This window comes from Rhopilema esculentum, chromosome 4, assembly GCF_057945365.1.
Source record: "Rhopilema esculentum isolate cy_ngs chromosome 4, ASM5794536v1, whole genome shotgun sequence".
NCBI lineage: Eukaryota > Metazoa > Cnidaria > Scyphozoa > Rhizostomeae > Rhizostomatidae > Rhopilema > Rhopilema esculentum.
Window position 1 is genome coordinate 12,635,485 of NC_142818.1, and position 22,568 is coordinate 12,658,052.

Here is a 22,568-nt window from a genome sequence, read left to right on the forward strand (position 1 = left end):
GCTTATTTGTAAACCGCTTGGTTTATCTTAGTTTCCTAGGCACAGGGGCGACGCCAAGAAATTATATGTGAGGGGGCTCGAGTTGCTAACATTATTAGACTAAAAAACCAACTTTTGAAAAACGCACTGTAATTTTTCACGATATTTTATACCTATGATTATGTGGGACAATCGTTATGCTAGCGGTACATTGGAAGGCCGGCGAGAGGTTTTTGGAGGCCTTAGTTATATCCAAAGATGAGGCTTCCTTGCGAGCGAAGAGAGGAGAGAATTTTTCAGAATATTCCTTGCGGTCCTTTTTTGCAAACATCTTGCTATTTTAAAGGCATCGCTTTTTACGTTTGACTAATTTCAGTCTCAAAATGGAATTCGTTACTTTATGGGGCACCATAGACCCCGGCTTGTTCCTTTGAAATAAAGCAATACTATGAAAGGATTTATCGCACTATTCTTTTCTATTCTTTTTATTCTCTTGAAAACACTTTTTTGCAAAAAAGTGGATGGGCTGGAGCACCCCAGCCCCCCATCTGGCGCCGCCCATGAGACAACACCTCCATCTATTTAAGAATGATGCTTTAATGTAATTTTTTAAGCAAATTCTACCTTTCTCTTATGTCGTACGCAATCCGATCAGTGAACCCTATACTTGGATCTAAAAACAACTACAACAGGGCCTCTCTCTCAAATTGTCTGCCCTCTTATTCCACTTTGTTGCTGCGCAACTGCGACTGTGGACATAACAGCTCTTAGGCTTTGGCTTGTGGGACTTGAATCAGAGTGTTCCTTATTTAACGAAAAAGAATCATCATGGTAAGTTTCAATTTGTTTAAATTAGATTTATCCAGTTAACTGAGATTTTCTCAGTTAACACATTGTTTGAATTGTCTGAAGTGACTGTTACACTATTAGTATTGTAGCCCGCCTTTTTGAGGATGATTTTGTAAGTTAAGAAACAACCCTACCCAAATTGAAAAATGCCAAGAAACTTTTATAATTTGCAGTTTTAATTTTCCGAGTTGACACTCGAAAGAGTCTTATATTGCAACTCAATGGAACTTCGCTGTATATTGCAACACTACACTTGACATGCAGTTTGCATTCATTCTCAGTGAATTGCACACTCAAGAAGTTTCCATTTAGAAATTTATTATGACTTCAACTTGACATTGATGAAGTTCAATGAGCTTAACTGCTTATAGATCTCAACAGAGTTAGTCATTCTAGGAAGACAAAATTCCGTGATCACTTTGTTAGTTTATCTCTGAATGTGAGGGAACTATTTACTTTACCTTGGAAGTATGTTTCAAAAATTCATTACCTAAGAAATTTTAGAAACATGTAAGAAACTTTTGATAGCAAAATGGCCAGGAAATTTAAGAAACTGCCTACCAGCACGAATATGTGTATTTTGTAACTGGGTACTACTCAAGTTTAGTATCAGGAGCTTGAGGATTTGGTGCATCTTCATTAATACTAGGTGCAAAAAAGGCCTTGAAAAAATCTTTGGCAGAGAAAACATCAGATTGACTTCATATAGTTGACAACAGGATGGCTTTTGAAGAAAAAAGGAATCGTTCATTTGTATTGTTTTAAGGAAAAAACAGGCCTATCCATCGAAATAAAACTTAGAAATATTGAAACTAACAGGCCCATGGTGAACCATGGCTCTTGATAGTAAAGAAGATGCTTTAAGCCCAATATTTTGAAGAATCTTGAAATATAGATCTGTCAAAGAAGTTGAAGCATACTTTATTTAGCTCAAGCCAGTTTGTGACCTAGAATCAATTCTATGCCAGAGATTTGAAGTAAGAATTCTGGATTTAATTCAAATTTTGTACCATATGTTATTCAACAAAACCATAAATTTCTGTCATACAAACAACTTCAATTCTCTAAAGCATTAATCTACTAAGGGCAAACTGGTTGTCATCAAAATGGCCAAAAAGAAAAAAAATTGAATGTGAATGTAAATAACCATAAAATTGTTTGCATTGTAACTTAGAAAACCTTAAAACAACCCCAAGGTGAAAGCATCTCGTTTCTGATTCTATAATTCACCAAAAAGCAATAAAAAACTAGCCTCTGCCGAATTGAACATTTATTGATTCTTCAAAGACTCTGGGAAGGGGAGAGGAGGATTAGAAAAGATGCCTTTTAACTATACTTTAAACCCTGAAAAAATAAATAGAGTAAGTCTAATCTCATAATTCCCTTTTCTAGTGCCTTTTTCAAGTTAACCTCCCAGTTTTTTACCTGAAAACTAATGCAATTTATGATATGATATAATAGGGCTGGATAAACATTGTATTTTGGATAAAAATCTCTGGATTTCTCCGATTCAATTTCAAGGCTAATGAAGAGGAGTGTTAAGCCATTGCAGAAGAATGTTAAGTGCAAAATGAAGAGGATTTTTGATTTGTGATAATATATATCAAACATATAATCAAAGCCATTTAGAAATTAAGTTTGCTGCTCTTGCTTTTCCGGTGTATTTATCCTTCTGTACCAGTTAAACCTTCAGGTATTAGCATATTCAGAGCTTTCTAAAGCTTATAAATATCTGGTGGCATTGGCTTTAACACTAGAACAAGTAGAGGGGGAGTGAAGCTTTAAAGTACATATTAAAGAACAGATTATGGAATAGCACAGCACAATCTACAGTCTTTCATTTTGTTAATACCTGGGCGTCTTATAGCTTGCAGGCCACACACAACCCTTTAGAGGTTCCTTTCCAGAACCATGAGTGTTTGGTCAACTAGACCATGAACTCTTGTAAAAGAATTTGCATAATCTGAAAATTCCACTTGGCCTAAGCAACAATCTTTATATTTATATGCATATTTCTGCAATATCTACATCTCTCAGATTACCAGTGCAAGCTCAAATATTGTATGCTTTGTTGCTTTTACAGTGTAAGAAAAGGAATATTGTGCATAATAAAGTTATCATTGGTTCAGCCCTCCAAAGACATCCAGGTTTCTCATGTGGCCTCTTGTGAAAATCTTGAAAAAATGCTTACTAAATGAGATTCAGAATGGCTGTATCATTGGCCAAGTTATCAACTCTTCAACAGAACTGCAATGTCTCTTATTACTGTGATTTATATTGTATGAAGGCCATTTATTAAGAGTACAATTTACTTTAAATTTTTGTTGTTGTTAGAAAGATTTTTTAGCAAAGATTCTTTATATTTTCTATGTTCTATTGACTCAAATTGAATTTAAACTGCATATGACCCAATATTTAAACTGTATGTCCAACACGAAGTTTTATTCTACTTGGGAAATTTCTTAGGCTACTGATTTTTTTTTGCCAAACTTTATGGGCCTGTTTGATCAAAATATGCCTGGACTGAACAATTAAACAAGTTTGCCCTGAATCCTAGAATGCTGATTTTCCATCAGATACAAACCATTAATAATTTGCTCAAAGTTGGTAGACCCGATCTTTTTCATTCCATTATTTAAGTTGGTATCTATAAAATCGAAGGGTACAATTAAAACCAACTAACTAAATTAATACCAGTAATTTTAACTGGTATTGTTTTTTAGACATTTTAATGTATAAGCTAATTGACTTTTAATGTATGATATATAATGACATCCAATAGTAGAATTAAGTTAATCGTCATTATCCATATTATTTTGTACTTGTTACCTTTCTGTAAAATGCTATTTTCAGTCATATTCTGGATACACTAGCAGTTTTAGGAAAACTGTTAGAGAATCTTAAAGTTCATCACTGGAGCATTTTTCACATGTAAGGAAATTGCACTTGTCACATGCTTATCTTTATCTGCAGCCGCCAAAGAAAAAAGGTGGGAAAAAGAAGGGAAAGAAGAAGGCAGGAAAAACAAAGACCCCAACCATTATTGATGGGGTTAGTACAGAGGAAATGAGCAAAGAACAGGCTAGTATATGTTTGCTGTATTTGGTGCAATAAGGAGTAAAAAAAACTTCCATCAATGGGAAGATTATGTTATACAGCATTATTATTGCCAAATGTATTAGCAACAAGATTTTTTGTATTTGATTGTTAAGATTTGATAATGCCTGCTTTGCAAATAAACAAAGGAGTATTAAAAATTTCATGATAAAGGGAATTTAAATACAATACAAGGAATCATAGAAAAATAGTTAATGTTATGGATAGTACTTTCAATCCAATCTGGATATAAAATTGTGAGGAGTGTCAAATAGAAAGTACTCAAGTAATCCTTATTTTATATTCCCGTGCTACCTTACAGCATCAATATTAATACATGATCTTTATTTGTTGCATTGCATTTTTATTGATATGCAGCAGTAAATGGAATTTTTTTTGTCAAATTATATCATTCACTGATATTCATACTTAACTTAAAAAAAATGAACATTATTCTCAACTACAACCTTTTGATACTTGCAGTTAGAGGAGCATATTGTGAGGCTGCGTGAAGAACTTGATCGGGAAAGAGAAGAAAGAAACTATTTTCAGTTGGAGCGTGATAAAGTAAACACATTTTGGGAAATTACGAAAAGGCAGTTGGAGGAGAAGAAGGCAGAATCACGGAATAAAGAGAGGGAAATGGAGGAAGCTGAAGAAAGGCATCAAGTTGAAATCAAAGTCTACAAACAGAAAGTCAAACATCTTCTTTATGAGCATCAAAATAACATAACTGAACTCAAAGCAGAAAGTAAGTTGCTTTGATCAAGAGACAATGCCATGCTTAGGCTTCTGTCGTTTTTCTGTTTCTTGTGGCAGCAGCGAAAATGTTGATAACAAAATCAAACAGGCTTGAAAATATTGGGATTTTGTAATTTTCATTTATGGTTTTTGTAAGTCATAGTTCACTTGTTATAGGAATTAAGACTGTTTGCTTCAATTGTATGTAACCATTTATAATCTGTGTTGGCCTGAACTAGGTGATCAAGGATTAAAATATGTGCATACAGTAACTCAAAGCCTTTCTCACTCTGTATTCTATATGCAATTATTTCATTACTTCTCACACCCCTCCCCAATCTTTGAAGTTCTTTGAACTAGTCGCAGGTTTGCGAACAACTGGAAGGTCTAAATCATAATTCAAATGCTTATCTCGACAGAAAATAATATAGAATAACGCTAATGCTGAGAATTTTCTCAGTTCAGAAAGGAAAGACTGAACTGTATAAGGTTGTTGTTCTGTAACTAAAGGCTCACTACAATTTTTGTACAAACTTTCAATCGGAAATTTGTCAGTCGGAAAATTGTCACCCTGCACCCTCCTAAAAATATCTGTCATCTTACGTTTCTGATAACTGATTTAAGATAGTAAAGATAATAATAAAAACTTTTCAACTCAATTAAACTACAATTCAAAACCTAACTATTACATACAGGTCGCTAAAATGCGATTTTGTACGTATTGTACGGCTATTGTGGTTCACGCCATCCAGCAAACACATTTTTTAAGATTTAATGATATTTATGCCCTTATAGGCTTAAAGGTCCTTATCAGTTCTTTTAAAACCTCTTAGGTGCTGTTGCATTGAAACTTGCCCAGGATGAGCATAGAGGCAAAGAACAATCACTGGGAAAAGACAAGAGATCTCTTAAGGTAACTCGAAATTTTTTCAGGCTGGGGCAGTTTCAAATTCTGCATTTGCGAGTTTTGTGTGTTTGATCAATTCGCTCACTGTGAGCCCGGCTCAGTGGTAAGAGTCACGCGCTACAAATCTGACAGTCTATTGTTTGAGACTGACATAAATAAAGTTTCATTTAGAAAGAAGAGAGTTGCCAGCTCTCTGTAATTCCAAGTATAGGAATCACGGCACGTGGTCACATCGAGAAAAAGACCAGGAAACTGCTCTTTAAGCATAGCTTCTTGATGTCCTCAAACATACCTTTGGGATGCAAATTCCAAAAAATAAATTTGCGAAAATGTTGGCTGTACAATTTTTGAAGGAAGTTGTTATTTTCTCTTCTGTTTTTAATTTTTTATACTTGCTAGTATCTCTGTTGGCAGTGCTGCAAATGTTGATCTGCAAGTTGCGATAATATAAATTAGATAAAACAAGTGGTTGAATGCATCCGAATGGAAAATTTAGAAGAAAGGCTCAAGGACTAGTTTGTACCAACTTCCAGAGAGCTTGTTTCTTTATTGAGACAACTCTTCCATAGTCAACTGACGCTAGTCACATGGTTAAATGTAAAATTCCCTAAGCAATTGAAGAAAATTGCTGGAATAATGAAAGGCCTCGGCACAATTTTCTTTACTCTGTTGCTACATAGCTTTGTGTATGTGTATTCAAAGCTCCGTTTGGCTATTTCTGCGCGTTCTTAGATTCGCACTCTTAAATTTCATGCTTGCAACTGTCATAATTTTTGCCATTCTAAGTTCGCGCACGTGGAAAGTAGACCTCCATTTATCGGGAATTTATCGCCAAAAGTAAGAGACACAAAATGTCTGTTTATTATCTTTGTAGAAAGAATACATCTTTCTATTCTGAGACGGGTGACACAGGGCACCTTGGTGAATCTTTTATTGATTATAAGTGGGTAAATTTAAGCACTGTAAGAATTCAAACTTGAAAAAATACTTTGAAACTTTCACTTTTTTCAGGTGGAACTGAAGGAACAGGAATTAGCAAACGAAGATATAATTAAAAATTTGAAGAGGGTAAGTTATGCATCATTGGGTGTACCTTATACTCGCCTTTCTCGCATTATAACAATCACATAAACCGGATTTTAGAATATTCCGCAGTAACGGAGGTATCTTAAGTATGATAGCTTGGCATGTATTGCCTAAAGTCATTGAATGTTAGGGGTTCAAAGATCCCAGTCAAGAATGCATCCCCTGAAGGTGGCTGGAGCTTTTCATCAAATCATTTCTTGCAAAATGAAAATTTGAATCATTTTCAAATGCATTTCTTTGTAGATAACTTGAATAGTTTGTTCATTTCTTACCATCCAAGACAGTATATTTGAGCTATCTTTATCTCCACCTACTCTGTTTTCCCAAATCAAAGAGCACATCTTAACTTACCAGGCCAACAGCAGAATCGATTTGACTGGCAAATCGAACAAGCCGTAATGGGAAAGAGCAATTTATGCACTATTTTGGAAGTAGCTTAACGAAAATGAAAGACTTGATGACAAAATTTTGTGAATCCCTGAGTTTACCTACGCTTTTTTAAGGTGCTGAATTTTTAAAACATGAAAATCAACTTGTGATACTTTATTTTGGACAAATACTCATCATTTTTAGGGGAAAGATCAAGATATAACTCAGTTAAGAGAGGATTTTGAAAGGCAAGCAAGAGGTAAATTGTTTATGAAAAATGATTTTTTCGTCACCCGCAAATGCAGAAATTTAGAAACGGTTTATCTGCACTTTTTGGTAGCATCAGAAACATTGCAATATGGTTTTGCAGAGTAATACAATTAAAATATCTATCCATGACTTCATCAAGAGTAAACATTATGAATATCTATAAGTTTTACTTCATAAAGCTTTTAGCCTAACACTTCATAATTTTCAAATGGAGTGTGATTGAAACTCAATTACCTGGTCGTACAACAGGAAATATCTAGTCTCATAATCTTTTCTAAAGGTTTTTAAATCTTTCAGATTCTTTCTTGCCAATAAATTAGTTTTAAGTTTGGAAGCATGTGCCAATCGGGTAACCACACGATCGTCTTTGAGTTCAAATTTAATGATTTTTCGGGATAATTTTGCTTTTTGGCCAGCTTTATGAAATCAGTGTCAGTGTTGGCGCCATCTTTATCACTGTTAATATACTCAACAACGTGTCTTTTTATGACGAATTTTCCAAGAATAGATCCACTTAAAGTTTTATTTAGTACATTTAAATCAGAGAACCGTACTATGTAATTGGTACTCCGACAACTTTCATAAGGGCTGTCAAATTTGTATGAAGAACGCTAGATTAATCATATGGAACTTATAATGTAGGTAATTCAATGCATAAACACTATACAGAAGTTGTTATAAAATTGATGCTTTTCAAAATCTGAAACAACAAAAGCAGGGTTTAATGGAAAGGGGTGGTATTGCAAACTGGATGTTAAGAGGGGGTGAATGTTAATAGGGGAAATATTAGAAAGAGTGGCTCGTAATGAAGTTATTGTGGTACTTGCAAAACAACGTTTTTACTTGGACCATAAGAGAACCTGGTAAGGAAGCGTAGATGCTTTTTGTAAAGGTGACCAGGACAAGTGAATGGTTACTTGTTATTTCTTGTCCCAAAATTGAGATGAAGTTTAAGAAAAGTGTCGAGAATGAGAAAAATGGCATGCTTGTCACCAGTTTTCTTATTCTTGGGTCCGGCACAAGTCTCGTTCGAATCCTTAAATTCCTTCTAGTTCCTTTCATATATTAACTAACTAGCACATCGCCATGTAAAAACTATCCATAACAATCAAAGGATTTTCAAGAAATCCAGAGGAAGTCTTTGCAAACACACCAACAGTAAAGATCCCTTCGAAAGTGACATTAAAAAGAAGTTTTATCAATTCCTAAGCATTGTTATAAATTAAAGTTTTTCAGGCTAATTTACTAATGACCAATTATATTTAGGTAACTTTGTAAGATTTTTATCATATATATGTATGTTTTTAATTATTTTTCCGTATAACACACGGGATCCATAAAATCCTTAGCCCAAAAGACCAGTTACTAATGACCTTTTTTCCAAAATATAGTTGTGTTTAGTTTTTTACATTACCTTTTCCAATATTCAATGGTTTTTTAGAAAGCAGAATATTGTGTTTCCTAACTTTAAAATTTTGTAACAATACTTGTTTATCATTCATATCTTGAGCACACATGCTAATTGCTCAAGGCATGTTCAAGGCATAGGCAATAAATTCAGTATTATCTGGCAGTTGTAGAAATTTCATTGCAAAAATTTCATGATTTTGATTTTGTTTAGAAATCGAGGCAAAGTATGAAAAGAAGATGAGGGCACTCAGAGAAGAGTTAGAGTTGAGACGGAAAACAGAAATACATGAAATTGAAGAGGTATTTTTCATTATTTTCTTTCATTGGTAAGCAACAAAAGTGGCATTATGGGGTATCAGGTTGGGTAGATGGCCCCCTAAAATATTCACATGACTCCCAAATGGGCCTTTTCAGCCTGTGTTTAAAGGTCGGTTTCCACTTGAGCAAAAGCTTCAGCGAATTCGTCAGCGATTGGAATGTCTTTTGTTTTCCCGGGCACGGGCGAATTCGCTGGCGAAATGTGGGGGTTGAAAGGAATTCAGCTTCCCCACGAAAAACAATCCACATTGTTCTGGGAGAGGTGGAAGTTGATATTTTATGCACGAAAAAAGAAGATTTATATAGAAATACTTTTTTTGGCCGGCGTTATAGCTTTCGGCACTGCGACTTATTTTGAAACTTTTGACATTTCGAGCTTCAGAAAGGAGTAAATCAAACATGAATATATGCTTAAGAAATTATCCATTGTATTTACTAAGAATCTGACATTGCTTGTCGGTATGTTGTATTTTGAGCCTTAGTGCTACACTGGACACGATAAAATGTCGCACAAAAGACAAAAAATTGCAAAACGTTGATAGATTACAGCGTCAATTCTTTTTTGTCACTGTCATTAAATTTTCAAAACTGTTCTGACAAAATTAAAGAATTTTCGTGTTTATTTTTCGGTTAAAGTTTACGTAAGTTACCCAAGTATTTGGTTGTGATTTACATTGCAATATATCTTGAAATTTTACATTGTTTATCTTTGCGTTGTTCGAATCGCACCGGAACAGCAATATGCCAGCGAATCAGGTGACATTTCAAGGAAAACAGCATCATAACGTCGAAGTTTTTTGTTTCATTTAGCTAAGTGTAAGAATTTCGATATAATGTAGGTCAAAAGGTACCGAAATTCGACTTCAAACGGTGCAGAATGTGCTTTGTGAATCTTTTAGGCTTTCATGTCGAAGCAAAAATGCCTTGAAAAAGCCAAATTTGCCACTAAAAGGTGAATTTTCCGAATGTGTTACTTGCTATGTACTTATGGGTTAGCAGGTTGGTCAAGCATAAAGTTGTTCTATGGTCGTTCTGTTGTAGTTTGATGCTAGCAAGAACAGTGCACTCTTGCCCTGCCATTAAAAAATCGGTTATACAGGGAAAAATCAAAAGAACCCGACTTTAATTTCCTAATAACGAGAAGCTCGTGACAGCGATCATTCTTAATAAGCAGGACGCGTAAAAGTAGGATTTAGTTTGGAAGGAGTAAAACCTTGCGTGACCTTGCTATCGGATGCTTCACGCCAATGATTAATTCATAACATAAGAAGTCTTCGTTGGCAAGTAGACTTAATTCTTCCTTTCAGAGAGAAAAAATCTTTCTTATCAGCAAGTAAATGCGCGGGAAATTCTTCCCGTTAATAGAACTGAGTGAATTAACTAGAGTTTCCTTGTCTCTCTTGGCGTGATTTCGTTAAGCTAGAACCAACGCTCTTACTAATTGATCAAAAACACACGAGGGATTATGTTTTATGCAAATAATGAAGTTGAATTTATTTAAGCTTCAGGATATTTCAATGACACGTTGGAAAAATTTAAAAGTCTGCACGCAATCTAAGAAGTTATTTACAGCTTCCGTAGCAAAAGAAATTTCATGTTCATTTTCATGCAGAATATGTTTGCAAACACCGGAAGGTCTTCTTGAATGCAGATATTAGGGGAAATTTTAAATTCTTTACCAAAAATTTTGGAACACCAACCACAATTTTGATGTTTTTGTCCCTCCTGCATTACAATTTACCCATTGAGATGAATTTACCTAACTTTCAATTCTAATGATAATTACTGTTTGTAGAGCGTAAACACGCCATACAAGTTGATTTAAAAATATATTGTTACCAGTGAGAATGTGCCTTTGCTGGAAAAATTGACATTGTAAGAGAGAATTTAGCCGCAGCTTTGATAACTTTGTGATTTACTTATATCCAAGGGCTGTAAAATTCGGAACTTTAATATTGTGGTGTTACAAATGTTTTTGGTAATGATTCTAAGCGTCACTAGAAAGCGGCTTTGACGTCATAAAATCAGTCAAAGTTAGGCTTTTGATTTATGTTCCACATTCTGGGGTTACATATGGAAATTCAGTTCAGTTCACTTTATATCTACAATTCCACTGTATGGGTACAATTCATTAATAGTACAACAGAGAATAATAATACAAATATTTACAGCGGATGGCCTCAGTCACTCGAGGGTGCTTTTCATGAGGGTCCTTTATTTAACTTATTGTATCGATTTACTAAAAACATTACAATTTAAAAGAATAGTTCATCATAAAAAGGGATAAAATCAGTTCACATTGTCCAAAACCTTTGCTTAAAAATATTAGAGTTTCCTGTCAACTTAATGTTTGTGTCCAGTTTATTCCAGTCATCGACGAACAGATAGGATGACACTTGCTTCCCCCAATTTGTCCTTACTTTAGATAGATGGTATTGCTCGTACTGTATACTGAACTTACACAAGATAATAGATGATGATAGAGTTGTGAAAAGGGAATGAAAGGTGGAAATTCTCTCAATTTTTAGCGACTAATTGGTGTAAGCACCTATAGTACAGAAAAATTGATCAATCCAAAACGACGGAAATTGTATTGGGTTTTTCAGAAATTGCAATAGACTTTTTACACTGCTAAGTTATTCTAAACTTTTCCTCAGACATTAGATAGATTTCAAGTCGTTCTGATGAATTTTTTTAAGTCAAAAGCATTGTGTTGGCGAGTACACTCTCCTTTTTATAAGAACACGAGCCTCAACATTAGTCAAAAGTTAAGAGCAAAGAAAGAACAAGCTGAGGCTGGGCTACTGTAAAATGCAATTTTGAACAACGTTTTATCTCAAAAACGAGGATTTTTGCTATGTATTGGTGCTTTTTCGAAGAATATTCAAACTTGTCAACAAATGAATGTGTCTCGCTCACTTTGTTTGCAAATGAGACCTGGACATCTTCCTAGAGCGAAATAGCTAGCAATCACACTGCGTACACTCTATTAATTTAAGAGCAAGACACATTCATTTTCGAAAAAAAATTAAGAACAGTCGGCCTAAACTTAAATTTTCTGGTTCTTATAAAAAGGGGGTATTCGCATTGACTGAGTCACCGACTTCCATTTCTGAGTTCCTTAAAACGAGTCTTGCCTACATGCCATTGATATCTATATGACGATAGCTTCTGAAAAATTTGATAACATGTTACGCATTTCCTTTTTATTTATGTCATTACCCCTTGTTTCTTTTAAAAAGTCATACGAAAGAGCCTTTATTTTGTTGGAAAATGTTTCCTCTCATTCATGAAATCTTGTTATGTAATTGGAAAAGCATAGCAAAGTTGCAGATTAGATGCCAAACTTATTTTTTCCTTTGATGTAAATTTTTTCTGTCATCCTAAAATTTCGCATTCAAGCAGTATTTGTTTACGTAGTTTCTGTTTTTGTTTGTGAGTAGCTTTCTATAATGCTTCAATATTTGATTCTTTTTTAGAGAAAGAACAGTCAGATAAACACATTAATGAAGAACCACGAAAAAGCATTTAGCGATATCAAAAATTATTATAACGACATAACACTGAATAACTTGGCACTGATCAATTCATTAAAGGTATTCATCAGTATCTGATAAATTCATTTTTTCAGACAACAGTAATAAACTTCCATGTTGATATCCGATGCTAGTAGCAAGTTAAATTACTTTGTATTTCCTTCATAAAATGATTTTATGAGTTGCTTAATTGCTTTTTTAAAGCGGCTTCCAGAATGGAATTTCAAATTGGTAAATAAAAAAGATGATTGCTTTTATTTGCTTGTATTGCGTAATATTTTGCTTAGTAAAATGTCAACTCAACCAAACATGTGTTCATCGGAAGGGACAGAGCCCCCAAGATATCGATGAAATGTAACAACCAAGTAGATCGAAAACCTTGGTTTCCCTCCCCCCCCCCTTATTCACAGTTTCTCCTGAAGTTTCTTATCAATTTTTGATTTGAATAAACATGGCAATTTTTTGACATTATTGTGTTTTTCTAAAAGGAACAAGTGGAAGAGATGAAGCGAAAGGAGGAAAGGATGGAAAAGCAAATGAACGAGATAATGGCAGAGAATAGAAGATTAACAGAGCCGCTGCAAAAGGCGAGAGAGGAGGTGCAGGAGCTTCAGAAAGAGGTACACGTGATTGAATTTTGTGTCACATGGGACTGGAAACGATTTTGCAAATAACAAGGGAATAGAATTTTATTCTTTGTCATTTGTTGATTTTGATGACAAGATTCTTGAAACGCGCGGTTTTTGTCAAATCAGGTGAAGTCAACTCCTGAGATGCATTGAGCTACTTTCATTCTCATTTTGTTGACGTTGCCATTCAGTCTGTTTCTGACTTAAAATACAAAAAAAGACCTATTTGAGTATTGCACGGCTGCAAAAAATATCTGAAAAGAGCGTAGAAATCAAGCTCGAAGCTGCGTGACTTTTCATTGCCATAACCAAAGAAAAATTTATCTTACATTAATAGAATCAGCCATATTTTGTTTAGGCCCTGCATTTAACACAAGATGGAGGGCTCTCACGGAGATCACAGGCCAGCAACAATTCTATGTTGTTTTTATAACATTTATTCTAATCTATTCAAATTGTTTTTCTTAGCTTGCAAATTACCAAAAAGATAAGGCTTCTCTGGCAGTAAGTTTTTAACATGATTTCTTTCTAATTTCAATACCTCAATCTTTATGTATATTTTTTCATGTTCCGTATTGCATTTTTTTGTATTGGAATGAAGTAAACCATTTTCCTGTACTGGGATTTTTATTTTGGCACAATATTTGAAATGAATTATTTTTTAAGATTTTATGATAGCTTTATCCACCTCCACTTGGTTTCAGTAAACAATAAGTGCAATAAGCAAGATTGTCCAACGACCCTTGTTTTTGATAAATAATGGTATTTATCGGTATAGCAATGAATTCCAGAAAGAACGAGATAATTCATTAGAGAAATGTTTGATCTCGTTCTTCAATTCGTCTTCCTAACTTGTGTCTTCAAAAACGGATCAAAATGTGCAAGTGTGAAACTGCTCAATTAGACGTCTAATTAATTAAAAGTGCCTTTTTGAGACTTTTATCATATACCACAACCACTGTGATACTTTTGGTAAAGAGTTGGAACAATTTTAGTTTGATTATATTGACATCCTAAAAGGAATTGGAATTGAGTCATCTATGACTTTGTATTGAGTAGGCATGTTTGTTAGTTCGTTTCGATTCATTACTTTGTTCATTAAACGACTGTGAAGCAGAAACCTTCTTGAAACTACTGTCTCGTTATTACGGGAGGTTTAGATATTGGGCGCGGGAGCAATGCAATATATCAGACACCAGACGACAAATATATATCTTCTAAAATAGTCAGTGATGGGAACAATATATTGGTCTGGCAAAAACGCCATTAGTGTTGCGATATAATGAATAATCTTTTTGCCGCATACGCAAGTGAATATTGATGTCATTTATTCGCTTGCTCTATGCAATGATTAAATGTATTTTTTTACAGATCGGCTTTATCATATCACGCATATTTTATCATATCACGCATATTTTGTTTTGCAAAAATCTCTCCCTTTTATTAAAATTTCAGTATCATAGCTTTGTAACCACAGCCCCCAATTGATTTACTAGTTTGCATCTGTAAATATCATAAAATGATAAACAAGAGATACAAGTTTTCTTATTCCTTGAATTTAATATGCCCCTTCTCGGCCCTCTAGTCTTGAGGCATATGCGAAAAGTTAGATGAACCATTTTTAAGCTACAGTTTTGAAAAAGAAACAGAATGGAGGACAACTGAACGAGCTAGAATTTACTTTTTGTATTGTTCAAATCTTTTTGTAGAGAATCAATTTTGCGTTACCATCTCACTGCTCATCGAGGCTTGGAAGTTTTCTTTGTTTATCTTCCAGAACTTGATGGATGACTTTAAAGATGGCGTGTTAGTTTTAAAAAGAGGCAGTTTTGTCTTTTGTCTTTTATTTTGCTTTTAAAAAACATTAGGTTCATATTATTATTTTTTGTAATTTTTTAGATTTAGGCTCTTCTTAAAATTGCATTGTCTTGATAGACATCCATCAACGAAAGTGACACAATGATAAATTGAGTAAAATAAGTTTGTTGACTCATCGAATCATTTCAGAGTGCCAAAGCAAGGCTCAAAGTGAGAATGGAAGAGCTGAAAAAGCTGGAATGGGAGCATGAAGTATTGAAACAACGTTTTGAGCAGACACAGGAAGAGAGAGATGAACTTTACGGGCGGTTTGTCAAAGCGATCCATGAGGTCCAACAAAAAAGTAATTTTAAGAATCTGCTTCTGGAGAAGAAGTTATCAACTCTGGCCGATACATTGGAGAAAAAGGTTTGCAATATTTTCACGCTATTCTGATTTAGGTACAAACTGCGTATCAAGGCCACTGCTGGGTCTCGCAAATGTACCTGCGAGGGCCAGCTTGACGGCCAAAGAATAAATACAATTTATAATTTTGAATAAGTTATGCAATTACCACACGACACGTGCAAAGCAGTTTAGATTAAAATCTACTCAGTCTTTTGGCCAAGGATTAATCGCCAGAAACAAAACCATTGATGACCTTTTCAGATCTCTGGTCAATTTTCTAACTATGATGATGGCCTTATAATCTCAACTGAGTATAACAGGGCATGCAACAGGCTTTAGAAAAATGATATTGACAGAAATTGATAATTTTTATTAATTTCAAAATCTAATTCATTTTCTTTGTTGCATTACCAACCTAATTTTTTCTAAAAGTTTTTAAACCGAGTACCCCTCGTATGATTTTGAGCTTGCACTGAAACTGGTAGCAGTATTAACCTTGTGCCATTCCCCTGATTTTGATGCTTAATCTTTAAATAAAAAATATTATAAAGAACATTTTATATAGGTTATACATAAACTGTTAATCTTACGTAAGTTTAAGTTACTGGCACACCTGCTCAACTTTCTAACTATGATGATGACGTCATAATTCGCTTTGCTCTTGATCGAAATGATGTAATTATACTATTAACTCTTGAACAATTTCAAATTTGCCTATTGCTGCCTGTATGAATCTTGCAGCTGAGAAAACTGCCTTATTCCTTCGTATCAGAATCCACCTATGTCAATAAATGAATTATATAATAATTTGACCTGCTATATTACATAATATTTGTTCTTGGTTGATCTTTATAAAAAATTTCTTATGTTCAAATATTAAATAGGAATTGCTCACGTTGGTCTGATTGGCCTATTTCTATCCACAACCGGGTTAATATTTTCTCTCTTGGTCTTTTTTATCCTTTTTCTGACGCTTAATACTCTGAAGAGTGTCAGACGAAAAGCTTCAGTATTTTGTAAAATGTTTGATCTTTCAAAACCATTTTCAAGTTTTGTACCGCTAAAAATTGTTCACAAATTGAACACTGAAATAGAGTCGCCAGCGATTAAATCTACCAGCAATGGTAATAAACTGTTTAGTAGTTTACTTTATTAAAGTTTCTTTTTTACATAAACATATAACATACCAATGGATACTGTTAATTATTCTTGCTAAGCCAAGACTCTTAAACTCGGTTCGCGAATCGACAATGCTTGATCTCCATAATTGGAACAACCAAAATGGGATTGGTAATACCACATAATCTTCTTGCCAATCTACCGCAATAGATACATGTGCTCAAGAAAATAACATAACTCAAAAGATGGGGAGGATTTTTCAATGGAAAATTGCAGCCAAAATAGATGTGCACCCATCTGCACTCGTTCCCACTAATTTTTCTTGTGTCATTTGTCTTTTAGATTTCAAACATTTTTGTTATTTCTGCTAGGAACGTCATAGATTTTTGACTTGGAACATCTCAAGCAACTTTGTTTTCGTTAAAAATAATTGAATTCGCCAAGGCTTTATTTTATGACGAACAAGTCCATCAACAGCAAGTCATAGCTCAGTTTTAGCTGGACTTTATAGCGTTTTTATTAACAATTTTTCGAATGACATTACCTCCAAAAGCATTGCAACCTTGAGCTGTGGCCATTGGTTTTTGTTTTTCGTATGACCTTAACAGATGGTGGCCTAATGCAATCCCTTTATGTGTCAAAAGCTGCTTAGAGCAAACCATCCCTTGATACTGTAATAAAACTATGTAATAATATGTAATAACGTTTGTTGTTGAAACCTTCGTTTTCTTTCACACAGGAGGCACAATTAAACGAAGTCCTGGCCGCTTCAAATTTGGACCCAACTGCATTGACTGTTGTCACACGAAAACTAGAGGTAAGAGATAATTGAATTACTGAAAATCATTTCATAAAAACATTACTGGAAAATGAAAATGTTTTTACATCTTTAAATATTCATAAAGGATCTAGAATATTCCTTTGTTTTTAATTAAATAGTATTTAACAGATGCCTCGATTTTTTTTTCATAATGTATCTAGAATTTTTTTTTCACCATGAACGACCTATAGTTCATTTGATGTACTGGCAACCAAACTTGGAATAGTGAATTGATCTGACGTATAAACAGATAACGATATATTAAGATGTGCTACAAAATATTAGACATAAAACTAATTTAGCTAATTAAATGTTATACGTATAACAGGAAACTAAATGCGTAAATATTATAATATATAATGGCGCGAAAACCTAGCCGGATTTAAATATGTAATACAAGCGGGAAACAGAATCAATTGTATTAAGACAAAGGTTTAATTCTCATGAGGGAATGAGGGGGGAATTGCCGTTCTCATGAGAGTATGCGTGCCGCGTTTTGAGATGTGTGCAAGAGATGAAGAGAAGCTTTTGTCGTGCTTTTTCATTTCCAGTGTAATGGGTTGCTTTTTTATGGTAACAACTAACAACTACACTATTTTTATTAGAACCAGTCGAAAGTTCAGGCTGGTTGTTCTTAATTTTCTCCAAAATCTGAGGCTGGATTGTTCTTAACTTGTTCTTAAGATATCAGTGTGTAAGCAGTGCAATTGCTAGTCATTGCGTTCTAGGGAGGTGTTCAGGCCTTATTTGCCAACCAAGTGTGTGAGGGTGATATCCTTTATTTTAGGTTTGGAATTTCATTCCTAAATGGCCGAAAAAAGCACTCCTAGATGGCCAAAAATACCTTGTTTTCCAAATAAAACATTGTTCGAAATTACATTTTCCAAGAGCTCAGCCTCAACTTGATCTGGATTTGTTTTTGGCTGGTGTTCTCATAAAAATGTTCTTATAAAGAGAGTGCAGAAGTAGAAAATCCCTTTATTGCTTAGTTTTCCGGTTTTAACATTGTGTTTCACTATTTCCTCAGCAATGTTTCCAGGGGAGTAAAAGTATCAAGCTGACTAAACAACCAGAGTTTCAAATGCTCACGACTGCTTTATCTCTTGTTATGATTGCGTCACAAACCGAGCTTGATAATCCCTTATCTCCGTTGCTGTTTCTAATGTCATCGGTAAATTTCTGGATATATGTGCTGCCAGCAGATTAATATATTCCTAGATTCAGAATATATATGCTTCGCTCCTTTGACAACTTCGTTGAATAAACATAGTCCGCGATAAGAAATAATCCCTCCATTATACTAGCAAGTCAAATTATAAGAGGATACCGTCGAGGCCAACTTATGATTGGCTTAAAGTGGCATTGTCGCGCCAGAAGAATAGAGTACCGAAGTGTGACGTCATAAAAAATTTATTTCTAGAATTTCTCAATTTTGACCACATAATGTAAAAGAACGAGATAAAAGACCTTTCATAGTGCAAAATCAACTAGATATGTTCAAAATTGGGAGAGATATGGCCAATGAAAGATTTCAAGTTTGCTAGCGGATTACTGTTATTCTGGCCTGGTTCTTAAGGTTATGAGCCAAGACCAAATAACAGAGATTTAATAGGGGAAGAGCCTGTGCTCAAGTGGCCATTTATCAGCCAATTCGTAATGCCTTTAACTGATTTTGCATATTTGGAGGTATTTCATGATGCTGTCTCAGTTTATGGGATCAAAATTCAAAATTTCTAAAAATATATTTTTTATGACGTCATCACTTCGGTACTCTAATAGAGTAGAGTTTATGTCAGCATTCCTGCGTTTAATAACTTCGTTTCTCGACATCTTCCAAACCATAAAACTAGAATTTTTTTGTAAATGGCCTATCCATAGCCACGATTTTGACGGGATATCCTGACATTTGACATTGAGCGAAAAATTTTCACTGACATATTTTAGGTTTTTGCCGATTTTATCGATGTTTGATTTTTTTTTAGTACAATTTTATCTGCAGCGCACCAGTAAAATTTTCTCTTATCTGCACTCTGCTCAAAATCATATCGATTGTTTGAGTTTTTACAGAAAACCTGTACCTGAAAGTGTCGATAATAACCAAGGAGTGAATATTGATATACGACTGGCTTCATTCTATCATGTTGTTAGAAATTTCAAATTAGCCCGTTGCAAAGGTTGCGAATCGCTTTACATGCTCTTGTCGCTACCCCCACTTTATAATGAACATATTATCACACTGTATTTCTTAAGAACTATGAAAGATCTATGTTATGTTATGTTATGTTATGTTATGTTATGTTATGTTATGTTATGTTATGTTATGTTATGTTATGTTATGTTATGTTGTGTTGTGTTGTGTTGTGTTATGTTATGTTATGTTATGTTATGTTATGTTATGTTATGTTATGTTATGTTATGTTATGTTATGTTATGTTATGTTTTGTTATGTTATGTTATGTTTTGTTATGTTATGTTATGTTATGTACGAAATCAGCACAAAAACCAAGAAACTGAGTATTAATCTCAGGATTAGTTTCTTTAAAAGAACCTGTATGCATCCTTTTGTAGTAAAAGAATTCACTGCTGCGTTTTAAGGTCTTTGTGCTCTTCCTTAAGCCACTGCGTTATTCAGCGAAGAAATGAGAACATCGGTCAGCTGAAACTGAAATCACTGGGCAAGAGCAGTGATTTGTTTTGTCTTTTTTTACACGCATTTTTATGAGAACACTTTGCTCCAGTTTCAGCCTGGCGTTCCTAATTTTTTTCGCATAATTGCAGTTTCGCGTGTTTGTTTTTTTATCTTAAACTGATATCGATGGTCTTGAACTGCTATTTTGCTTATCGCTTTTTTTCAATTTTTGCTGGTACTTTATTTTTCGAGTTTTGTTGAATCTCACCCTGCCTAATTTCATATTTTGTTCTTATTTTTTGATCAAATCTCAGCCTGATGTTTCTTGTAAGGGTTATTCCTATAGAAAAACGTGTAGCGGTCTATTGCTACCTATCATTTAAAAATAAAATTCAAAGTCTGGTTGAATAAGGGAGTTAGTCATCCCACTGTCCAAACAGTTTTTTGCCACTCTTTTTTATTTGATGAATTCTTAGATTTTGTTTTTATACTCAACAGGATGTTCTCGATTCCAAAAACAGCGCCATCAAAGATCTTCAATATGAGCTTGCCAGAGTCTGCAAAGTTAGTTTCTTTTTTGATATAACAGCCACCAGTCCTTCTGTATTGACATTTACCAGTTTTATGTCTTTTTTTGGTCTAGTCAAAGAATAGATAACATCTGTCCTCTAAAATAACGATCAATATTGCATTAAATACTTGCTCCAACTATCTTTAAAATCTCCAATGACAATTCAAATTGTTATCTTTTAACCATCTGCTCCACGATCAATCCCACTTCACGATTATCACAAGCTCTTTCAGATAAAGGTCATTGTTAAATTTTATGTATTCTTGTGATCACCTTTTAGTCTCTTAAATAATACATATTGCACCCGCCTCTTCAAAATCAATAGTTTTGTTAAATTTTCTGTATCATTATTATAAACGTTTTGGTTTTTAGAACCCACTGCTCTAAAACGTTTTCTTCATCCTTTTATCGTTCCTGGAATTGGCTCATTTTCAAAATTGCTCAAGTTATGTAGATACTTTCATGCAAGACTTGAAACGATAAGATTAAATTTTGACGTGCCAGATTTTAGTGTCCCGCAGTAACATTTAAAGCCCTTTACGAATTGTTGTATTTCTGACAAAAGTGATTGCCAAAGAGCAACCATTATTAAAAACATATTTGGTGAAGCAAACAGTAGTATTTGATGAAAACAATTGTCCTTTTAAACCACATCAATTAATTTCCGAAGTTGTTTTCTCAGCGCAAGCAATTTTCAATATGCAGATCATGTGCACAAACATGAGTTCGACCCTTTGACCCAGTTTTACGAGTTTCCTTAATAGAAAACTGTATGCCTGATTGTTTTAAAGATGAATGTCAAAATACTGCCCGGTGTTGCAAAAAGAGACAATTCAACCACACGCCCATAAATTATTCGACCATCTTTTGAATTTAAATAGAGATACCAGCATGAAATGGCTGACTTTCTGCAATAATGATAACATGATCGAATTTAAACAATTATTCCTACTGTGAGTCCTTCAATGCTGCCTAATAAGGTTTTTGACCTTTCATAGTTATTCATGGCGGAAAGTCTTGAGTATCCAACAACTGGCATTCACGTGGTAAAATGTTCACTGTGATGCAATCATTTGCCATGTAGCTCATGCATTGCACGCATGAATCATTGATCAGCTATAATTATCGCAGCCATCTTAGTGGGAGTTAAGGTTACAAAGTATTGATAGGGTGTTTGGAAAAGATGGTACCCTCTTGTTAAGAATCAAGTTTAAAATATCAAATTTTTGCAATAAAATTAGAGATTTCACGTGAATAAAGATTGCTGAAATTTTTTTGGTCTTTTACCAAGGAGTATTTTGTAGAAAAAATTTTACCAAGGAGTATTTTGTAGAAAAAATTATGGCAGATACAATTTTAGCCGTAGAGCTTTGTGCTGATGGGTTACATAACTTTTTACCCCTTCTCTCTTTATCTAATTATATTGAATGTGAACATAAGATACTTGAAGCAATGAGATTGGTTGCTATTCCTAGACGCCACCTTTTTTAACCGCGTTATTTCTTTATTTAGGCTCACAACGACCTGATACGCACCTACGAAACCAAACTGCAATCCTTTGGCGTGCCAACAGACGAGCTTGGATTCAGGCCCCTAGAAAGCAATGTCACTGGTCAACAGCTTGGGAAGGGGCCTGCGGGGCTGGTGGCACAACCAACATGAACAGAATTGCATTCTCTATTTACTGTAAAAAATATTACATTAAACACGTACCATTTAACTGCTAATCCTTGTAAAATATTTGTTTATATGAAAATAATAGTATTATTCATCTTTGTTCAATTCTATCTATACTGTTTTGGTGAAACAAAAAATTCCTTTAAAATTACATCAGGCTAGGGCTCCAAATAGCAAGTGGATTTGTTATGGATTTTGCCAGTGGATTTAGAAGACATTCAAACCAGGATTTCATGTTGGCCGTTAACTTTTGTAAAATGAGTTTATCCCGTCTCACATTTCTTAATGCTAGTTTAGTTTTTAAATTGAGAATCGATTTCTAGTAATCAAGAAAGCTTTGAGTTTTGAAAGATTTGA

At 34.2% G+C, this 22,568-nt stretch overlaps 1 protein-coding gene across 1 annotated transcript; it reads left to right on the forward strand.

Moving 5' to 3' along the window:
* Positions 1 to 682: 682 nt before the first annotated feature.
* On the forward strand, positions 683 to 22,301 carry LOC135690702 (dynein regulatory complex subunit 4). The gene is made up of 14 exons (XM_065208329.2): positions 683 to 810; positions 3,802 to 3,909; positions 4,408 to 4,675; positions 5,499 to 5,578; positions 6,584 to 6,640; positions 7,232 to 7,286; positions 8,919 to 9,007; positions 12,505 to 12,621; positions 13,050 to 13,181; positions 13,659 to 13,694; positions 15,198 to 15,416; positions 17,254 to 17,331; positions 20,462 to 20,527; positions 22,047 to 22,301. Exons 1-14 carry the CDS (start codon positions 808 to 810, stop codon positions 22,194 to 22,196), a joined length of 1,458 nt encoding a protein of 485 aa, XP_065064401.1. The 5' UTR covers positions 683 to 807; the 3' UTR covers positions 22,197 to 22,301.
* Positions 22,302 to 22,568: the final 267 nt, after the last annotated feature.

Excerpts from the sequence above, each read along its gene's own strand:
- LOC135690702 (XM_065208329.2), top strand. Across the intron at positions 9,008-12,504 it reads AAATACATGAAATTGAAGAG|AGAAAGAACAGTCAGATAAA; the intron begins GTATTTTTCATT and ends ATTCTTTTTTAG. Across the intron at positions 15,417-17,253 it reads CCGATACATTGGAGAAAAAG|GAGGCACAATTAAACGAAGT; the intron begins GTTTGCAATATT and ends TCTTTCACACAG.